Source organism: Acinonyx jubatus, chromosome B2 (genome assembly GCF_027475565.1).
Source record: "Acinonyx jubatus isolate Ajub_Pintada_27869175 chromosome B2, VMU_Ajub_asm_v1.0, whole genome shotgun sequence".
Taxonomy (NCBI): domain Eukaryota; kingdom Metazoa; phylum Chordata; class Mammalia; order Carnivora; family Felidae; genus Acinonyx; species Acinonyx jubatus.
The window spans coordinates 144217102-144237901 of record NC_069385.1 but is presented as its reverse complement, the minus strand read 5'-3'; the positions used below and the strand labels follow the sequence as shown (position 1 = coordinate 144237901).

At 40.5% G+C, this 20800-nt stretch overlaps 1 protein-coding gene and 1 long non-coding RNA gene across 4 annotated transcripts in view; both read left to right on the top strand.

The window, feature by feature from the left end:
* Positions 1 to 20800, top strand: part of DCDC2 (doublecortin domain containing 2) — a 168174-nt gene that overhangs the window by 35635 nt on the left and 111739 nt on the right. For all 3 annotated transcript variants that reach the window (XM_027040411.2, XM_053223208.1, XM_053223207.1), the window contains exons 4-6: positions 13846 to 13922; positions 14068 to 14199; positions 19786 to 19932. In XM_027040411.2, the coding sequence (XP_026896212.1) occupies positions 13846 to 13922; positions 14068 to 14199; positions 19786 to 19932 (356 nt within the window). The remainder of the gene's footprint in view (positions 1 to 13845; positions 13923 to 14067; positions 14200 to 19785; positions 19933 to 20800) is intronic.
* Positions 16826 to 19200, top strand: LOC128315715 (uncharacterized). Its single transcript, XR_008298778.1, has 2 exons — positions 16826 to 18266; positions 18510 to 19200. It is a non-coding gene; the product is annotated as an uncharacterized LOC128315715 (long non-coding RNA).

The window sequence follows — 20800 nt, the reverse complement described above, 5'->3', positions numbered from 1 at the left end:
CACATGCACAGCCTTCCCCATTATCAGCATCAATCTGTTCAAGTGGTACATTGAGACGTCATAATCACCCAGAGTCCATATTTATATTAGGGTTCACTCTGCTGTACTTTTTGTGGATTTGGACAAATTTTAATGACATGTCACTTTCAGGTTACTTTTAAGCTAGAAGGAAATCCTTTGCCTTGCTACTATGGTTTTGAATGGCCATGTCATTTATTTGTGACTTTGTTTTGGGTGGTTTCCCTGTTTCAAAGAAGGGAGGCATTCATTTGGAGAGTAGTTAAAAAGATAAATCTGCAGACCGCTGCCAAGGTATCCTTTACTGGCAGAAAAATAACCCTCTGCATAAGAGATACTAATTCACACCTGACAGATGAATCCAACTCCTTCCTCTGGGAATCCGCCCCTGGACTGGTTACAACAGCATGGGGACCTGTAGAGGATCCAGGTAGAGATGAGTGGTTTCATCAGCTCATGGGAACTAATTGGACCCTTCTGGGAATGTTCTAACCAGCTTGTTCATTATAATTAGAGACATCTTCTATAACTAGGTTCTCACTGAGGTTAGAGTAGTTGGAATTTTTCATTATTATATAGCAATGAATATTTTCTCCCCAAAATATCTCAGTGGCTGGGCTGATTTTGCCACCATGCCTTTATGGAATTTCTAGAAGTTTGGGGGGTAAAAGATTTCAATGTTCATTCTATTGGGGTTCTATAAATTGTACTGATATAATCATGTAAAGAATATTTGATAGGTAGTAGGTAAAGGGAGAGAAAGTTGAGTGGTCTTGAGAGAATATGGAGACCACTGAATAAGGGCATTCTGGGCTTGCCTATATATAAATATTTATATATATTCAGTTATAGATAATTCAAGAAAGATCTTATTTAAATAAGTGTGAATATGTGTCTACTATTGGTGGCCCACTTCTGTCTTGGGCACCATTAGCAGTAGGAATGGATCCTTTGTGGACTGGGAAACAGAAGACACAGATTCATGGGTCCACTTCTTTGCTTACTGGGTGACCTTGACAGATAGAGAGGTCCGTGTTTTCCCATTTATACAATTAGAGTAATACTAACCCTATAATGTGATTTTGAGGAACAAATGTCACTGTAAATGAAAGCAGTTTATAAATTCTTGTGTGTTTTACAATTGTAAACTTACTTGAAAATAACTATCATATGAAAATGACGTAAAAAGTTAAGGTAACATATGGAAAGTGTCTGATACAGTTCTGGGCATGGCATGTGCTAAAAAAAATGGCTTGGTGTTAGGAGAAAGATCTGGACTAAAGATAGATATTTGATCATTATCAACAAAATGATGTTAATAAATAACATTGAGTTGGATAAATTTGACTAGGGAGAGTGTTTGAGTTATAAAGAAAAGAGTACAGGGGGGCACCTGGGTGGCTCAGTCAGTTGGGTGTGCAACTCTTGGTTTCGGCTAAGGTCACGATCTCACAGCTCATGGGTTCGAGCCCTGTATTGGGCTCTGCACTGATGGCATGGAGCCTGCTTGGGATTCTCTCTCTCCCTCTCTGTCCTTCCCCCATTTGAGCTTGCTCTCTCCCAAAAAGAAATAAATGTTAGGTATGTAATATGTATTTACAGTATGTGCATAAGAGTGTAGAGTGCATGGATGTAACTCTGGGGGAAGAACCAACATTTAGGTGTGGACAGAAGTATTCTTTAGCATAGGAAACATGAATCACATGATCATTAGCATGATCACAGAATGATGGAGTTGGACAACGTATTGACATATTGCTGAATTATGACAGATTTTTGAGCTACACATTCCATGTTTATTTTTCTTCACTCTCATAGAGGATCACATACCCCAAATACCTAGGAGCTATGCTATTCCAGATTAACGGTATTTTTGGAACTTAATTTTCTTAAGTCCTGGAGAGCTCAGTACGAGAAAAAAGACATTTTAGTATGTCAGATATCATAAAGGATATGTTTTGTAAGAAATATCCAAGGTTAAAATCTGTCTTTGTTTAAAAAAAAACCCTTTAAATCTGTTACGAGAATGAATAGAGCAGATGGGCATTATGTATATCATGTAATTTTGTGTTGACTGAAGAATCTGGAGGAGGTTCAAGATGGTGGCCTAGGAAGACCCTGAATTCACCACCTCCCACAGACACTCCCAAGTGTACAGCTATCTATAGAACAATTCTCTCTGAAAGAGACCTGAGAACTAGCTGAATGTCTCCTTGACGACAAAGGATAAAAAGGCCATGTCAAGATGTCTAGGAGAGGCAGAGGCACAGTCTTGCCAAAAACCCCACTCCCAGAACAGCTCGCTACAAGATGGAAGGGTCTTGCAAAAATGGAACACATCCCTGAGGAGCAAGGGGTGTGGGACCCCCAATCCTTGGAACCATGCTCTGGAGAGACGAGCCTTCCAGATGTCTGGCTTTGAAAACAAACAGGGCTTATGTCCAACAGACCCAAACGGCTGTAGGAAACTTGGCTCTCAAAGGGCTTATGCACGGACTTGCTTGCCCCAGGACCCAGTGCAAAAGCAGCAGGTTGAAAACTGCCCAGACCTGGAGTCTTCTCTCTGTTCTCCAGCCCCACCTCTAGCCTTCCACGCCATGGGATTGCTTCCTCTGCTCTTTTACCCTGCTCTTAGCTTTTGTTACACTTCTGTGCACTTAAAGGTCTCGTGGGGAAGAATTTACTGGATGATGAGTATGTGTGCCCTATGTCTCGGTCTTCTCTGTCACATCAGCCCATGGACTGGCTGTCTCTGGAAGGTTTTTTTTTCTGCCTGCTGTGCCCCGGGGGATGAAAGCAGCTATAGGTTTCTTCTCATTTAGAAAGGGCTAATCCCTCTCTGGAATTTAGTTCATTTAGATTTCTTTGCATCCTAAGGTCTTTGATGCATTAAAAAAAAGATGATGGGTTCCAGTTTAAGATGGCGACAGAGAAAGATCCTGAACTCACCTCTTCCTGTGGACACCCTGAGTCTACAGCTACATGTGGAACAAACTTTTTAAAAAACTCTAAAGGCTGCTGAGTGGCAACTACACATAAGGTAAACGAGAAACAAGGTGCATCAAAGCAGGAAGGAGAGGCCGGGACATAAACTCCCCACGTTTAAACCCCACCCTTGGCCAAGGCAAACCCACAGGTGGGAGAAAACTCAAAACCTGAAATTCCTTCCCGAGGAGTGAATGGTTCAAACACCACACTGGGCGCCTCAGCATTTAGAGCCTGTTCCTGAGAGATAGACCCCCAAAATAGCTAACTTTAAAGACCAATGGGGCCTGTGTCCTAAGACCCACAAGATAGCAGTGATCTGGAGGACATCTCTTAAAAGCCTTGCGTGGAACTCACCTGCTCCGAGGTCAAGCTCAGAAGCAGCAGATTGTACTCACACTCAAAGTGAAGGAGGCTCACTTCCTTCTACTGAAGTGTCAGCCTGAGAGGCAGATGTCTAATTTAATGCTGACATCCAAGGAGCCTGCTGGAACACTATCCAGGGATGGACACTGGCAGGTGCCACCTTTGCACTCTATCCTTACTGGGCTCTAGAGCACCAGTATCTCCTGGAAGGAGGCTTTTGTATGAGTTTGGTCCCTCAGTCTTTGGGGCTCCCAAGTAAGGGACACCTCTTGACCACCTGGCTTTGAGATTGTAATAGTTGGTGTCATCCAGAAAGGAACTTCTATATCCCTATCTCACACCTCCATTCTTGCAGTTACTGCCAGGGAACATTGCCGCATTGCCTGGCTCTGGCAGCCAGTGGAGCTTATGCTTGTGGTTCCCACAAGACTGTAACCAATGGAGAAAGAGTTCTTCTGTGAGCTGCCACACCCCTAGGACCAAGCAAAAGGCAACAGACCCAGGAGCTCTTGTCTTTCTGTGAAGGAGTCTATTAGGTAATCATGATGGCAGCCTGAGAAGCAGGCTTCTAAATTATATGAGGGGCTAACTCCAATCTTCTCCAGAGACTGTGGAAGGTGGGTGCTGTCTTCACATTCTCTCTCTGCCATGCTCCAGAGCACCAGTGTCTCCTAGACGGGAACTTTACTCACAGCTGGTACCCTTGTTTTTATGTCTAGAGCCCTAATTTTTGTGACTGATGCCCTTGGGACCCTGCCAGATCTCCAGGCCAGTGGGGCTTATGCTTGTGGTCCCCAAGGGCATATGTAGGACTGTATATATTTACATACTTTTAAAAGCTGCTGCCTGAGGATCTGGCTTCCCAACAGCCTGAGTCTAGGTGCTGAGAATCTGCCCTTAGGGACACTGACAAGTCTTGGCACTTCAGCTACTGGGAGCCATTAAATATCTAATAGGCTGCATGGGCAAGCTCAAAGGTGTGGGAGATGACAGAGGGCTAGGGCAGGGTTGAACCAGGATCACTTGCTACGCAAAGCCACTTCCTCAAGACTGGGAGACTTGGTTGTTTCACATACTGTATGAAAACCAACACAGCAAAAAAAAGAGGAATCCATTCCAAATGAGAAAAAACCTTAATGAAATAGAGATAAGTAATTTACCTGATAAAGAGTTGAATATTTTCCGGGATAGATCATAATCCTTTGTTAGGCTACAAAATTCTCAATAAATTTAAGAGGCCTGGAATCATGTCAAGCATCCTTTTTGACCACACTGGTATGAAACTAGAAATTAATTACATGAAGAAAAGTGTAAAACTCACAAATATGTGGAGATTAAACAACATGCTACTGAACCACCAGTGAACCAAAGAAGAGACCAAAAGGGAAATGAAAAATACCTGAGACAAACAAAAATGAAAATACAACACGCCAGAGTTTATAGGGGGTGGCAAAAGCAGTTCCAAGAGCGAAGTTTGTAGAGATAAATGCCTTCCTCAAGAAGCAAGTAAAGTCTGAAATAAACAACCTAACATTATTCATCCAGGAACTAGGAAGAAAAGAACAAACAAAGTCCCAAATTTGAAGAAGGAAGGAGATAACAAAAATTAGAAGACAAATAAATGAAATAGAGATTAAAAAGACAATAAAGATCAGTGGAACTAAGGACTGGTTCTTTGAAAAGATAAAATTGACAACCCTTCAGTTAGAGTCACCAAGAAAAAGGAGAAGACTCAAATAAATCAGAAACGAAAGAGGAGATGTCACAACTGATACTACAGAAATCTAAAGGATCATAAGAGACTACTATGAAAAACGGTATGCTCCAAACTGGACAACCTTGAAGAAATGGATAAATCCCAGGAAACATACAACCTACTAAGACTGAATTATGATGAAATCAAAATCTGAATAGGCGGATCAGTAATCAAAAACCTACCAAAAAAACAAAAGTCCAGGGCCAGATGACTTCACTAGTGAATTTTACTAAACATTCAAAGAAGAATTAATATGAATCCTTCTCAAAGTCTTTCAAAAAGTAGAAGGGGAGGGAAAGCTTCCAAACTCATTTTATAAGGCCAGCATTACCCTGATACGAAAACCAGACAAGGAATGCCACAAGAAAAGAAAATTACAGGCCTGTGTTCTTGATGAACATAGCAAAAATCCTCAACAAAATATTAACAAACCAAAGTTGACATTTAAAGGATGGCATACCATGATCAAGTGAGATTTATTCTGGGGATGAAAGGATGGTTCAACATCCTCAAATCAGGGTGATACACTACCACATTAGCAAAATGTGGATAAATGAAATCAAATGAAGGACAAAAATCATATGGTCATCTCAATAGATGCAGGTAAAGCATTTGGCAAAATTCAACATTCATTTATGATGAAACACTCTCAACAAAGTGAGAATAGGGGAAACATAACAAAGGCCGTGTATGACAAACCCACAGCTAACAGTGAAAAAGTGAAAGCCTCCTTTAAGGTTAGGAACAAGACAAGGATGCCTGCTTTCATTATTTTTTTAATATCATATTGGAAGTCCTAGCCAGAGCAGTTAGGCAAGAAAAAAAAAATAAAAGGCGTCAAAATTGGAAGTGAAGAAGTGGAACTGTCACTGCTTGCAGATGTCATGATATTATGTATTGAAAACCCTAAATATTTCACCAAAATACCCGTTAGAACTAGTAAATGAATTCAGTAAAGTTAGAGGACACATAATTAAAACACAAAAATCGGTTGTGTTTCTACACACTAATAACAAACCGTGAGAAAGAAAAAGAAAGCAATTCTGTTTACAGTTGCCTCAGAAGGAGTAAAATACCTAGGAATAAATTGAACCAAGGAGGTGAAAGACTGATATACTGAAATCTATAAGACATTAATGAAAGAAATTGAACAAGACACAAATGAGTGGAAAGGTATAACATGCTCCTGGATTGGAAGAATAAATATTATTAAGATGTCCTTACTACCCAGAGCAATCTACTGAATCAGTGCAATCCCTATTGCACATTCCAGTAATATTTTTTTTTAAAGAAATAGAAAAAAAATCATCTTAAAATGTGTATGGAACCACAGAAATCCCCAAGCAGCCAAAGTGGTCTTGAGAAAGAAGAACACAGTTGGAGGCATCATACTCCCCAATATCAAACTATTTTACAAGGCTATAGTAATTAAAACAGTATGGTATTGGCATAAAAGCAGACATATAGATATCAATAGAACAGAACAGAGAGCCCTGAAATTAACCCATGCACATATGGTCAATTTATGACAAAGGAGGGAAACATATACAGCAGGGAAAGTCTCTTCAATAAACAGTGTTGGGAAAACTAGACAGGCATATGCAAAAGAATGAAACTTGACCGCTATCTCTCACTATATTCAAAAGTTAACTCAAAATGGATTAAGGACTTGAATGTTTAAGACCTAAAAGCATAAAACTCCTAGAAGAAAACATAGGCAGTTAAGCTCCTTGACCTGAGTCTTGGCTATGATAATTTAAAAAAAATTTTTGTTTTTACATTTATTTATTTTTGAGAGACAGAGAGAGACAGAGTACAAGTGGGGGAGGGGCAGAGAGAGAGGGAGACACAGAATCCAAAGCAGGCTGCAGGCTCAGAGCTGTGAGCACAGAGCCTGATGCGGGGCTCAACTCACAAACCGTGAGATCATGACCTGAGCCAAAGTAATACGCTTAACATACTGAGCCACCCAGGTGCCCCTTGGCTATGATAATTTGAATCTGACAATGAAAGAAAGCAAAAACAGCCTACTGAATGGTAGAAAATATTTGCAAATCCTACATCTGCCAGGAGGCTCATCTCCAAGATATATTAAAAACTCGTACTACTCAGTGGCAAAAAAACCCCAAGCAATCCCATTAAAAAATGGGCAGAAGATCTGAGTAGACGTTTTTCCAAGGAAGACCTACAGATGGCCAATAGGTACATAAAAAGATACTCAACATCATTAATCATCAGGGATATGAAAATCAAAATCACAAGGAGATACCAGTTCACACGTATTTGGCCATTATCAAGAAGACAAGAAATGACAGTGTTGGTGCAGATGCAGAGAAGTAGGAACCCTTGTGCACTGTTGGTGGGAATGTAAATTGGTGCAGTCACTGTGGAAAACAGTATGGAGGTTCCTTCAGCATCATAGGATCCAAAAATTCTACTTAGGGGTATTTTCTGAAGAAAATAAAAACATTAATGAAAAGATATATGTATCCCCATGTTCATTGCAGCATTGTTTACAAAAGCCAAGATATTAAAACAGCCTAAGTGTCTGTCAATGTGTGAGTGGATAAAAATTGTGAGATATATATTTGTATATATAATTATAAATATAAGGGAATATTATTTAGCCACAAAAAAAGAATGAATTCTTGCCATTTGACAACATGGATGGGCCTCAAGGGCATTATGCTAAGTGAAAAAAAAATCAGAGAAAGACACATACAATATGATCTCTCTTCTGTGTGCAGTTAAAAAAAAACCCATAAAACAAGCTCATAGATAGAGTACAGATGGGTGATTGTCAGAGGTGAGAGAGTGGGTAGGAGAAATGGGTGAAGGGGTCAAAAGGTAAAAGAAATTATATAGAAAGAATTGAAGTATAAAAGGAAAGTACCCTTATTACATCCCCTCACTTATCCTACTCCAGCGCACCCTCCAAGACTAACCACACTTAAAAATTTCACTAAGCCTGAGTGGCTTAGTTTGTTAAGCGTCTGACTCGTGATTTCTGCTCAGGTCATGATCTTGCAGTTTGAGGGTTTGAGCCCCGCATCAGGCTCTGTGCTATTTTAGAGCAGAGCCTGCTTAGGATTCTCTCGCTCCCTCTCTGTTCTTCCCCCACTCACACACTCTCTCAAAATAAATAAATAAAACTTTAGAAAAAGTCACTATGTGTTTATGAGGGTGTATACATACATGTACATGTTACGCATGTACATAATGACATGGGATTTTTACATGTAAAAATCATGATATTTAGCGTATCTTTCAGTTTTTGTTGTCATGCTGGGAACAATAGTTCCCTACAACCTTCTACCTTCTTACCAGAAGCAGAACTATCCCTGGGAGGGGGACGACCTTTAATAATAGAAACACAATCTTTTTTTTTTTAATTTTCTTTTTTTGATGTTTATTTATTTTTGAGACGGAGGAAGACAGAGTGCGAGTGGGGGAGGGGCAGAGAGAGAAGGAGACACAGAACCCGAAGCAGGCTCCAGGCTCTGAGCTGTCAGCACAGAGCCCAATGCGGGGCTCGAACCCACGAACCGTGAGATCATGACCTGAGCCGAAGTCGGATCCTTAACTGACTGAGCCACCCAGGCACCCCAGAAACACAATCCTGATACAAGCACGGAAGATGCATCTTCTTTATCAAAATATGTCCCAATTATTAGAATTTATTTCCTCAGATATGAAAAAGGGACACATAGTGATAGGAAAAGGGTGCAATTTTTGTGTCTCAGAAGGTCTGTGTTAATCCGTAGGTTAGAATGTGGCAAAACTCACAACTGAGATGCAGTGTAAGACCATTGGTAGAAATCCAAGGAGAGGGTGAGTCAACTATTCTTTAGGAAAGTTTGGTTATTGTCCTCACATCTTGTTCTGCGCCTTTTCTTGTCCCATTTCTCTTTTAGTCCATGTGTCTGGAGTATCTCCATGAGAAATGGCTTCATTCCATGAAGCTTAGGAGAGATTCCCAGCATGAAATCCCCTCTGACAGAGGCATTTTCCAGTTATTTATTATCATAGAAACCATCACATCATACTGTCAGCATCCATCAGGCATCTTGGCCAGTCTTTCTTCAATATTATTACTTAAAAAATAGTAATATTGAAAAAAAAGCGTAATTATTTTAAAAAACACTTCTTTTTTTTAATGTTTATTTTTCAGAGAGAAAGAAAGACAGTGTGATCGGGGGAGGGGCAGAGAGAGAGGGAGACACAGAACCCAAAGCAGGCTCTAGGCTCTGAGCTGTCAGCACAGAGCCCGATGCAGGGCTTGAACTCAAAAATGGTGAGATCATGACCTAAGCTAAAGTCAGATGCTTAACTGACTAAGCCCCCCAAGTGCCCCTGAAAAACTTCTTTAGGACAATCCCTAATTAGCCTAGTTTGGACATGTCTGCTATATTGACTCCTAGGCGAGTTATTTTCAACTCTGGTTGAAACTCTGGTCTTTTATAAATGTTTGGCCCTTTTCTTCTCATTTATCAAAAAATGGTGAAAATTAGGGGCACCTGGGTGGCTCAGTCAGTTGAGAGTCTGACTTCAGCTCAGGTTATGATCTCGCAGTTTGTGGGTTTGAGCCCCACGTCAGGCTCTCCATTGTCAGCACAGAGACCACTGTGGATCCTCTGTTCCCCTCCTCTCTCTGCCCCACCCTCCACTTGTTTTCTCTTTCTCTCAAAATAAATAAATAAAAACTTGTAAAAAATTGGTGAAAATTGATTAAATATTTTTGTAAAGGACTTTGTTCTCCTCTTTGATGCTGTGTGCCATCTCTGCAAAGAAGTTAACAAAGTTTCCTCAAAGATTCCCATTTGGAGAACCTACTTTTTCTTCAAACAATAAGGAAAATATAGAGTTGAGATCTCTTTGTGTGGGTTGGCCTATATTTTTTTCAAATAAATAGCTTCATTACGTTCCCCCCCCCCCCCGCCCCAATGCCTAAGTTTATCTTATGGATAGTCATAAAAACCTGGTATGTGTTCTTAAAAGTTATTTAATATTGACTTAAAAATTTTTATAACGGGTGTTCACGAGAGGTCAGTGGTCGCTAGATTTTTGGGATGGCATCTATTTAACAGCATTTCCTTAGGTCCTGAGACTGACTTTGATTTTCTCGGGCTAGATTTCAAGAGGTTTCAAGAGGGTGATGTATCCGTGCTGAGATTTGAGGCGGGTGGATTCTCTGAAGCATTCAGCCTAACAGCCCGAGGGAGTGGTATTGCCACTTAGCTAATTAGTTCATGCAGCATCCCTTTGGGCTAGTTTAGCAGGATTATCACTATTTTTGCAGATTAAGAAAATGAGGCGTGAGGCTTTGAATTGGTTCACATCAAAAGTTTTGGCAGTCAGTGCTGGAGTTTCAGAATTGTAGATCTTTACTCAGTTACTCCGTTTGCAGACTTTGGTGTTGTTGTTTCAAATATATATTTTCAAAGCAACAATTTCATTTTCATTGAGTTTATTTTTATAACATTCATACTTTTTCAGTCATGTAGGTTTTAACTTGAATGTGACCCAGCTGTGATTATTGTCCTAAGTGTGATGTGGAATTTATGAACTTGAGTTAAATCACAAATAGATTTACCAGGTTCACATAAGCATTGTGGGCATTAAAAATTGTTTGATATGGCCATCTGTGACATAAACACAATCTAAATAAGAAATGAGAGACGGGCACCTGAGTGGTTCAGTTGGATGAGCGTCTGATGTCAGCTCAGGTCATAGTCTCACGGTTCGTGAGTTTGAGCCCATATCCGGCTCGCTGCTGTCCGTACTGAGCCGTCCTCAGATCCTCTGCCCCCCCTCGCTCTGCTCCTCCCTCCCTCACTCATGCTCTCTCTCAAAAATAAATAAAAACATTAAGATAAAAGAAATGAGAGACACAGGGATCTTTTGGAAAGCACCTGTGATTTCTGTCTGAAGACTTGCGTCCTGGCTCACCTCATCCTAACAGAGCGGACATGTCTAATGCCCCTTTCACCATCTTTCTCTTTAGAACTAGTTTCGAGAAAAATGTTAGCCAAGTATTTATTCAGTTAATACTTACCTACCCACCTGTTTACCTATCTAACTTCCACTGAGGGAATGACTCTTCTCTCCAGTCAGACTCTACTTGTCAATATCCAAACACACTGGTTTTTCCAAGACAGTGCTGAACTCAGTGAAGAATCCAGGCAAGAGGTCCGCTGTAAGCATGTGGGTCCAAAAGGAAAACTCATTTTCCTTGAGTTTATTTTTATAACAGATTATAACAGTTTTGAGTTTTGAATTGATACCTTTTCACTTGACTTGATTCCATAGTCGTGGATTTGACAACTAACGTTGTAGCCAGTGGTCAGTCACTAATGAAAGCTGTTCCTGGCACCCAAGGGTCTGGGTTGCGAGTACCTCACATTCCATCCTGGGGTATATCCATCCCTCCATAACTAGGTGTGTTGATGCTTAACATTATAATCATATTTCAAATACTGTCTAAAGGGCAAGGGAAATTGTATGGGCTAATAAGAAAATTTACAAATTTAAAAACATATTCTAACTTATTATTATGTTTTCCATTATCTAAAGCCATAATTCTCTAGGTTAGCACCAAGCGACCAATATTTCATTCCTGATAAGGGTTCTGGAAAAGCTTCCCTTGTGTGCAGTTGATTTGACTTATTTTTTTGTGTGTGATTGAAGGTATTATTTGAAAATGCATTGTAAATTAAAAATCATACTTTTTCCAAAAAGTTTGAATTGCTTTATACAATGGTCTTTTTTCTTTTTTTTTTTTTTCAGTTGACATATGTTACTTGGATTATATTTTGAGATTCTTAGTGTATCTGAAAACAGCCTAGTTAATTTAATTATAATGACTCAAATATCTCTTTAAGATTAATCTTTAGTTCAACTGGCTACTCATGAACATTTGGGGAAAAATTTGCCATGCAGAATGAGGAAAACAACTATTATTCAGAACAGTGGTTTGATTTAATTCTAGTTAGAACTTATATACTCAGAACTATATAATTATTTTTAAATCATGTGTTTATGAATTTCTGTATATATTATAGATATGTATGCTCTAAAGAAAAATAGTGTATTTTAGTCAGTTTGACGAGAGTTTTGAAGTTATTTGTTTATGTAACATATTCACCTTCACCTTCAAGAGTCCAGCAATGAAGGTCTTTATCAAGGTTAAGAGGCAAGACATTTGGAAAAAAAAAAAAGTATGAAGTATGTGCTCAGTCTATTACTAGGTAATATTGAGAGTAACCCAAAAGGGACACAATAGGGGGCAAGCAGTTGAAAATCAAATACCGTAAAACTTGGATTGCGAGTAACTTGTTCTGCCAGTGTTCCGCAAGACGAGCAAACCTTTCTGATAAACGAGCTGTGTCTTGCAATAGGAGTCATTCAGGACGCTGAATGTCACATGATCACAACTGAGCCAATGGTTCTAGAAATTCAGTTTGATGTACAAATGCTTTGGATTACAAGCATGTTTCCAGAACGAATTATGCTCACAAACCAAGGTTTTACTTTAATAAAATGTGTCCCACGTCAGACGATGTTAAGTGCAATGGGAAACTGCCGGGAGGGGCAATAGGGAACCAGGGTGTGGCGGCAGCTTTAAGTCAAGCAGATGACTAGTGGATGGAGTAGAGGCAGCTGGGGACAAAATCAAGGTCAGGGTTAGCTCTATAAAGGGTCCTCACGAGACAGGCAGGAAAGGAGAAAAGTGGGAGAAGACGTGGATGAGCTGAGTTGTGGAGCGAAGGCAGCTCCAAGGGCTTCATGTCTGTTGGCCCCAATTTCCTTAAGTTTGGAAGGAAATGATCTGCTGAGTGTGTCTGGAGTAGAAGTTTAGAGTTCAGAGTGAGAGGGAGGGATTCAGACAGCTCATTGCTGGAAAAAAACACAAGTAATTGACGGGGAAGAGAGGGCTACTGGGAGCCAAAACCTGGGCTCAGGAGCAGGTGTCCTGGGGCAGGGGTGGGGTGTGGGGATGGGGCTCTTGCTTCTCACCAGCAGCAGCCATGAGCCTGGAAGCAAAGACCCAGGAAAATGGGCTGTTGGAGAGGGGAGAAGTGGAGTCCTTGGGGAGAATGTGATGGTGTCACATGCCCGGGGGCCCCCAGATTCAGCGCGGGAGAGAAGTATGCTGTGACTCGAGAATTACTTTGTTTCTGTTTTATGGAAAGGAATGTATGAGGCCCCTGGGTAGCTCAGTCAGTTAAAGCATCTTGACTTTGGCTCAGGTTGTGATCTCACAGTTCATGAGTTCGAGCCCCATGTCGGGCTCTGTGCTAATGGTGCAGAGCGTGCTTGGGATTCTCTCTCTCTCTCTCTCTCTCTCTCTCTCCCCCCCTTCCCCCAAAATAAATAAATAAACTAAACAAACTTACTTGGCCAATCACTTCTAGAATGTGTCTTTAAAAAAATAAATAAAAACATATAAAATGTTGCCTTAAAATTCTCACAGTAAGCCCAATTGTGAGGCAGTGTGCCAGAGCTTAAGGGAAATTTTTCTTGAGAGCTTTGTTAAGGGCAGCTAATATTGCAGGGCAGGTAATAATACCCTCTGGGCTCTATGTAAGTGGGGGGAAAAACAACAACAAGATTTTTAACAAGCCCATTCCTTGGACACCTGTAGTTTTAATTCCTAGGAAAAAAAAGAAAGAAAGAAAGAAAACTGAAGCTCAGTGATTTACATGTGTTTGTTTCTAAAGGTGAAACCGGTGATGCACAGGAGACTCAACGTGTCGGCTCGCTTCAGAAAACCCCTGCAGGAGCCCTGCACTATCTTGTAAGTTGGAGCCCTTTCCTATTGAGGTTGGCGGCTTGGTTGCTCTCCTTGTGGTTTGGAATTTGTTCCGTGGTGTTAAAAGTATGACCGTTTCCGATGGTGTGGCTCACTCATTTTTTTTTCTCTCTCTTTTTTTTTCCCCCAGCTTGATTGCCAATGGAGACCTCATAAGTCCGGCTTCTCGCCTCCTCATCCCTAGAAAAACCTTGAGTCAGTGGGATCATGTCCTACAAATGGTCACGGACAAAATAACTCTGAGGAGCGGGGCTGTCCACAGGTACATCAGGGCAATCTGACGGGTTTCATAACTGTTCAGGGTGACCCCAGCAGGCTCCGGAGTCACTGGTCCCCAGATTGTGAATTTCAGCTCTCCGGTGAGGCTCCATTTATCTGCCTCTGTTTCCCTATCTGTAAAATAAGTAGTAGTACTTACCTTATAGAGTCCTGTTAGAAGTGAGATAACCCACATAAAGAGATTAAAATAGTCCTTGGTACGTAGTAGTGCATCCTCAAGTATTAACTGTTTTTGTTCTTTTAGTTTAGAGCCAATAGGTAAATGTCAACTTTCTTTTGGTTGAGAAGGAGTTTTTATTGAATGAGCTAGCTTCTTGGCTCTAATTAGCTGTCCTTTTTTCCAGGAGATATTTTTGATTCCTTGATGCTCAAACCTATTTGCCTAGCATAAAAAGTCAGAGATGAGCAGGTTTGAATGGGTTAAGGCAGAAGGAGGTAGGTTAGAGAGGTAATTAAGTGGGGTCATTTAAACTTCAGAAATCAAGAGCATTTCCTCAAGTTATGAAATTCAAAAAAAATCTCTTTAATGTTTTATTTATTTTTGAGAGAGGGAGAGATAGAGACAGAGCATGAGTGTGGGAGGGGCAGAGAGAGAGAGACACACACACATGCACACACAGAATCCTAAGCAGGCTACAGGCCCCCAGCTGTCAGCACAGAGCCTGATGTGGGGCTCGAATTCACGAACTGTGAGATCACATCCTGAGCCGAAGTTGGACGCTTAACCAACTAAGCCACCCAGGCACCCCATGAAATTTAAGTGAAGATTCAAATCATGGCTTTTAAATTGTGAAGCATAGGAAATTATCCCTTGATGAAGGCTGACTTATTTGGTTTCTTTTTGGTGGGAGAGTTACAAATAATATGTGCAAAGACAGAACATATTAAGAATCTATGTACCGTGTGACACATAATATTTGAAATCCAGTCTAGAGTTTTCTGGTATTCTCAGATCCTGTCTTTCTCTCAGTCTCTCTAACATACTCTGCTAGAGGAGTGTACTTTTACTTTCAACTTCCTGTGCCTGTTTTCATATCCGTATGTCTGCATATCTTTTTATAGACCTATCTGATAAAATAAGTTCTCAGAATATTGCATATTCTTTCAGTTAAATTTGTATACAGATTAATATATGTATATTCACCTGTTAATATGCATAATTTCACAGCCATTGGGATTTTAAATATAATCAGGTATATATAAATAATATAAATACGCATACACGTATTTAGATGCAGTTGAAAGTAATACTTTAGATGCGGTAAGAAAAAAATTCAAACAGGACAAAAGACCTAAAAGTGTTTTGTCTCACCTTGGCTCTCCAGCCCCCCTCTCTAATACTGCTCTGCATTATTCCAGAAATATTTTGTGCATTCGGAAGCATGTACATCTTTTATTTCTTAAAAACACAGATGGGCGCGTGCACACACACACACACACACACACACACACGTGACGCACACACATGCGTATGAGTAAGTATATAAACATACCTTGATGTTTTTCCTATAACAGCAAATCTTGGAGCAGGAATAGGTCTCTATCTTACAATTTTTAATGAGTACAAAATGCTCCATTTTAAGTATGTGCCCTAATCTGTTTTAAGAGTCTCCTCTTGATGGAAATTTAGGTTATTTCTAATCCTATGCTATTACATGTACATGTCTTTGTATGTAAGCAGAGTTTATCAGGAGACTGAAGTATAGATGTCGAATTGCTTTCTAGTTGTAATGCATTTAAAATTTTGCTAGAGGGGTGCCTGGGTGGCTCAGTTGGTTAAGAGTCTGACTTTGGCTCAGGTCATGATCTCACGGTTCGCAATTTCGAGCCCCGCATCGGGCTCTGTGCTGATAGCTTGGAGCCTGGAGCCTGCTTCAGATTCTGTCTGTCTGTCTGTCTGTCTCTATCTCTGCTCCTCCCCTGCTCATGCTCTGTCTCTCTCTCTCTCTCTCTCTCAAAAATAAATAAACATTAAAAATGAAATAAAATTTTGCTAGATACTGATAGCTGTCTTCCAGAGAGTCTGTGCTGATTTGAACTTTCACTGAAAGTACATGAAATGGCCTGGTTCTCCTACTCTCATCCATACTGTAAAAGTATCAAACATTTTGTCTTTTCGTTCACGTTGGGTAAACACAGTATTTCGTCGTTTCTTGCTTTTTATTTATTTAATATACAACAGTAACAACCGAAACAGCATCTGCTGCTCCTTTCTTGCATTCAAGGTATTCTTCCAGGTGTTCTACGTTTTAAACTTAATTAAGTCAGCAACCCTGTGAGGTAAGTAGGGTTATTATTCGTTTTTAGTAAACATGAAACACGAGACAGGGGGTGGGCGTGGGGGGCGGAAGTTACTTCTCCAAGATTAGGCAGGTAGTGGTTAGCGGAGCTGGGATTCAGGCCTCCTGAGTAGGCAGTCTGGCTCCAGAGCCTGTGCTCTTAACTTCTAAGTTATTCTCTAAATAAATGCCACTAATTTATCTTCCATTATATATGAACTGTCTGTATTACGTTTGCATTTTTATCTTATTGATTTAGAGACACTCTTTACGTAGTAGGGAGATTGGCTCTTTCTCATAATGAGTTAAAAAAAATTTTTTTTAATGTTCATTCATTTTTGAGAGAGACAGAGACCAAGCATGAGTGGGGGAGGGGCAGAGAGAGAGGGAGACACAGGATCCGAAGCTGGCCCCAGGCTCTGAGCTGTCAGCACAGAGCCTGATGTGGGGCTCGAACTCATGAACCCTGAGATCATGACCCGAGCTGAAGTCAGAGGCTTAACTGACTGAGCCATCTAGACGCCCCTCTCATATGAGTTTTAAATATATTTCCAGTTTATGTCTTTGATATTCCTTGTGTTTTTTGTTGTTTTTTTTTGGGGGGGGTATATAGTTGAATTTTGGTGCAAATTTTCAATCTTACGATCATTAAGTTTCATGACTAGTTTAGGTTTTTCCCATTCCAAGATTATAAAAATATCCTGTAGTGTTTTCATCTTGTACTTTTAAATTTCACCTAAAACTTTGATCCTTCTGGATTTTATTTTGGTGTCAGGAGTGAAGGCAGACCCCAGTAGTTGTGTGTGTGTGTGTGTGTGTGTGTGTGTGTGTATATACACACACACTTATATTTATATTTATATATTTGTTAGATATACAGTTGTATTTTTTGACATATACATAAATGTAAACCCACTCAATAAATAATATAAAGCATGCAAAGATCTATACACACAATTGTATGCCCAGATACACCTGTTCATACATGTACTGGTATACACAAATAAAATATATGCGAGTATAAATGCAGAAATGAAAATATATGTCCCCCCCTGCCCCATACTTGAATACTTGGAGAAATTTAATTCTCAGTGCGATGCCAGATAGGAGTGAGGTTTGGTTGCTCGTCACTGGGGACATGCCCATTTTCCTTTCACAGAACATTAAAAAGTCTCCTGGTTGGACCCTCCCTGTGCTTCAGTATATGTATATATCAGAAGCATCCCATTAAAATTGGTTCAACTCCCTGTGTATGTGTCTTGCCTTTTGTAACAAAGGGAAGAAGCAGGTTAACGAAAGTCCTGTAAATGAAGGCTAAAACGTGGGTTAGAATTTACTCACACCTGTAACTACCTGCAGAAGAAATCAGTCAAATCTTGGCTACTTCCAGATCCAGAGTGAAGCCGCCTTTTAATTTCAAGCCATAAAAGTGAACTACTGACTCAGATCTTCCTGTTGTGGAGGAAGATGAAGGTCTGGGTCCAGGCCAGTGGTTGTCAGCCAGGGGCGATTGTGCCTCCAGGGGCCATTTGGCAGTGTCCAGAGTCCTTTTTGTTAGTCACACCTGGGGACAGGGCAGCTACTATTCCATCTAGCGGGTGGAGGCGGGTGCTGTTAACATCCTATAGTTAGTTCACAGGCAGGCTCCCCTCACCCCCAACAAAGAATTGTCGGGTCCAACAGGCCAGTAGCATCACTGCTCAGAAATCCTGGTCTGGGTTGAACGGCAGGAAAACCAGAAAATCTGGGTTAAGTGTTGGTATTTAGACTTGTAGGGATAGAATTACAGTGCTCTAAAGAAGGAGCATCTTTTTTTTCAACGTTTTTTATTTATTTATTTATTTTTGGGACAGAGCATGAACGGGGGAGGGGCAGAGAGAGAGGGAGACACAGAATCGGAAACAGGCTCCAGGCTCCGAGCCATCAGCCCAGAGCCTGACGCGGGGCTCGAACTCACGGACCGCGAGATCGTGACCTGGCTGAAGTCGGACGCTCAACCGACTGCGCCACCCAGGCACCCCAAGAAGGAGCATCTTTATACTAATTCCATCCATACACATTTTGGGGGTTCTGTGGCTGTTTTCTTTGTACTTGCTGGCTCCTTTTGATATGGCCATTTACAGAATCAGTAAAGAAGCAGACAGATCATTGCCTTTTCTTTTTTTTTCTGTGCAAATGTCACTAACCTTTATTAGGTAATATAAGAAGTCTGAGCATTTTCTTTAGTGATTATCTTGAAATCCTTCCAGTCACTAACTCCTCTGTTTATAACCTTCAAGAATAGGCATCACTTCTCTGGTGTTTTCTAATAGTCTGCTTTTTCTTGTTCTTCAGGGGGAGAGAAAAAGATTCTGTGGACACGTTTAAATCGTCTAGCAGAGTTATCACTGTTCTTTTAATAAGTAACATATTCCTTGTAGTTTGCAGCAGTGGTTTTACAGTAAAGGGAAGTCCTTGTGAAATCCCTTGATTCTGGGAAGATGAGGGGAGGCCAAAAAAAAAAAAAAAAAAAAAAAAAACAACAACCCAAAAAGGAAGAGGCGGGAATGCTATGTGGTTCTGCACCATTAATCCTGGTAATGGGCTCCTTTGCCTCTTGTTGTCTGATCCCATTCTGTGTGTGTTTGGATGTATGATTTTGGCTGAGGGCTCTTGCACAGAATGCAGTAAGTTTGTCAACCTGACAAATAAATAAAGAAAATAAATTTAAAAATTTTTTTAACATTTATTTATTTTTGAGACAGAGAGAGAGCATGAACGGGGGAGGGTCAGAGAGAGGGAGACACAGAATCCGAAACAGGCTCCAGGCTCTAGGCTCTGAGCTGTCAGCACAGAGCCCGACGCGGGGCTCGAACCCACTGACCGTGAGATCATGACCTGAGCCGAAGTTGGCCGCTTAACCGACTGAGCCACCCAGGCGCCCCAAGAAAATAAATTTTAAAAGTGCTCGCAAAATAGAAATAGAAGAATCGATCTTCAGCGGGAGTGGAGCTCCATTTAAAGCCCCGTGTCCTGTACAAGTTCGTGCTCTCCGTCCCAAATCTTACTATGGCAGCAAGATGGGATCCCCCTGTTGGATGGTTAAGGTTTCTTGGGAGGATGTCCTGTGTGGATTATAACGCTGGCATTTAATTGAAGCCAATGACTTTGAGGCACTTGTAATTCAATAATTAGAATTAGTAACAAATGAGCCAGCATAAGAGCAGAGGATTTTTACTGAACTTTGTAATGTTAAGTAGCTCTCTCATGCTTGTTAAGAGCTGAATTGTTGGCATTCATATTTTTGGCAGACTCTACACGTTAGAAGGAAAACTGGTTGCGAGCGGGGCCGAGTTGGAGAATGGGCAGTTTTACGTGGCGGTCGGCAGGGATCGGTTCAAGAAACTGCCTTACAGTGAATTACTGTTTGACAAGTCAACAATGAGAAGGTCTTATGGGTGAGTGTTCCCCCTCATTCGTGTCTCCTACCTTAGTTACCACTTGAAATAACGAGTCTAATGCTCACCACTGGTCTATTTTATATAATCTTACTGATTATCAGTTAGAATGGAAAGCATGGGGAAGATATCTATCTCTATCTCTATCTCTATCTCTATCTCTATCTCTATCTCTATCTCTATCTCTATCTCTATCTACCTATACATATAGCTATTGTTTTTGCCGAGATTGGAGATTTATTTTTTTTTGCACAAAAATACAATTTTGGGGAATCTATGAAAGACAATATAGTATTTTTTAACCGTTCACTTATGAAGTCATAGTAAATATAAAGGCTTATTTTTGTGAAGGAGATACGGCAATGGACTTCTTTGTATCATACATTATTAGACATTTAATAATGTCTCCACTGTTTAGCTGCACAAGATAATTTTTTAGTTGGTGGATATACAAGCATCTAAAAGTTTGTACTCCTTTTAATTTTTTTTTTAAGTTTATTCATTTTTGAGAGAGAGAAAGAGCGTGAGGGTAGGGGCAGAAACAGAGGGAGACACAGAATCCAAAGCAGGCTCCAGGCTCTGAGATGTCAGCACGGACTGAAGTCGGACGCTTAACTGACTGAGCCACCCAGGTGCCTCAGTCTTTTCAATAACAGGAAGAGATAAAAGCGATATAATTCCACTTGCATAAGTAAATAAAGCAGTGATACAGAGTATAATTATGACATGCAAACTTGTAAATATACTTAAAAAAATTTTTTTTAATTTAATTTTAGAGCAAGCGAGAGCTTGCAAGAGTGGGAGAGAGAGAATCCCAAGTAGGCTCAAAGCTCAGTGTGGAGCCCCACGTGGGGCTTGATCCCACGAC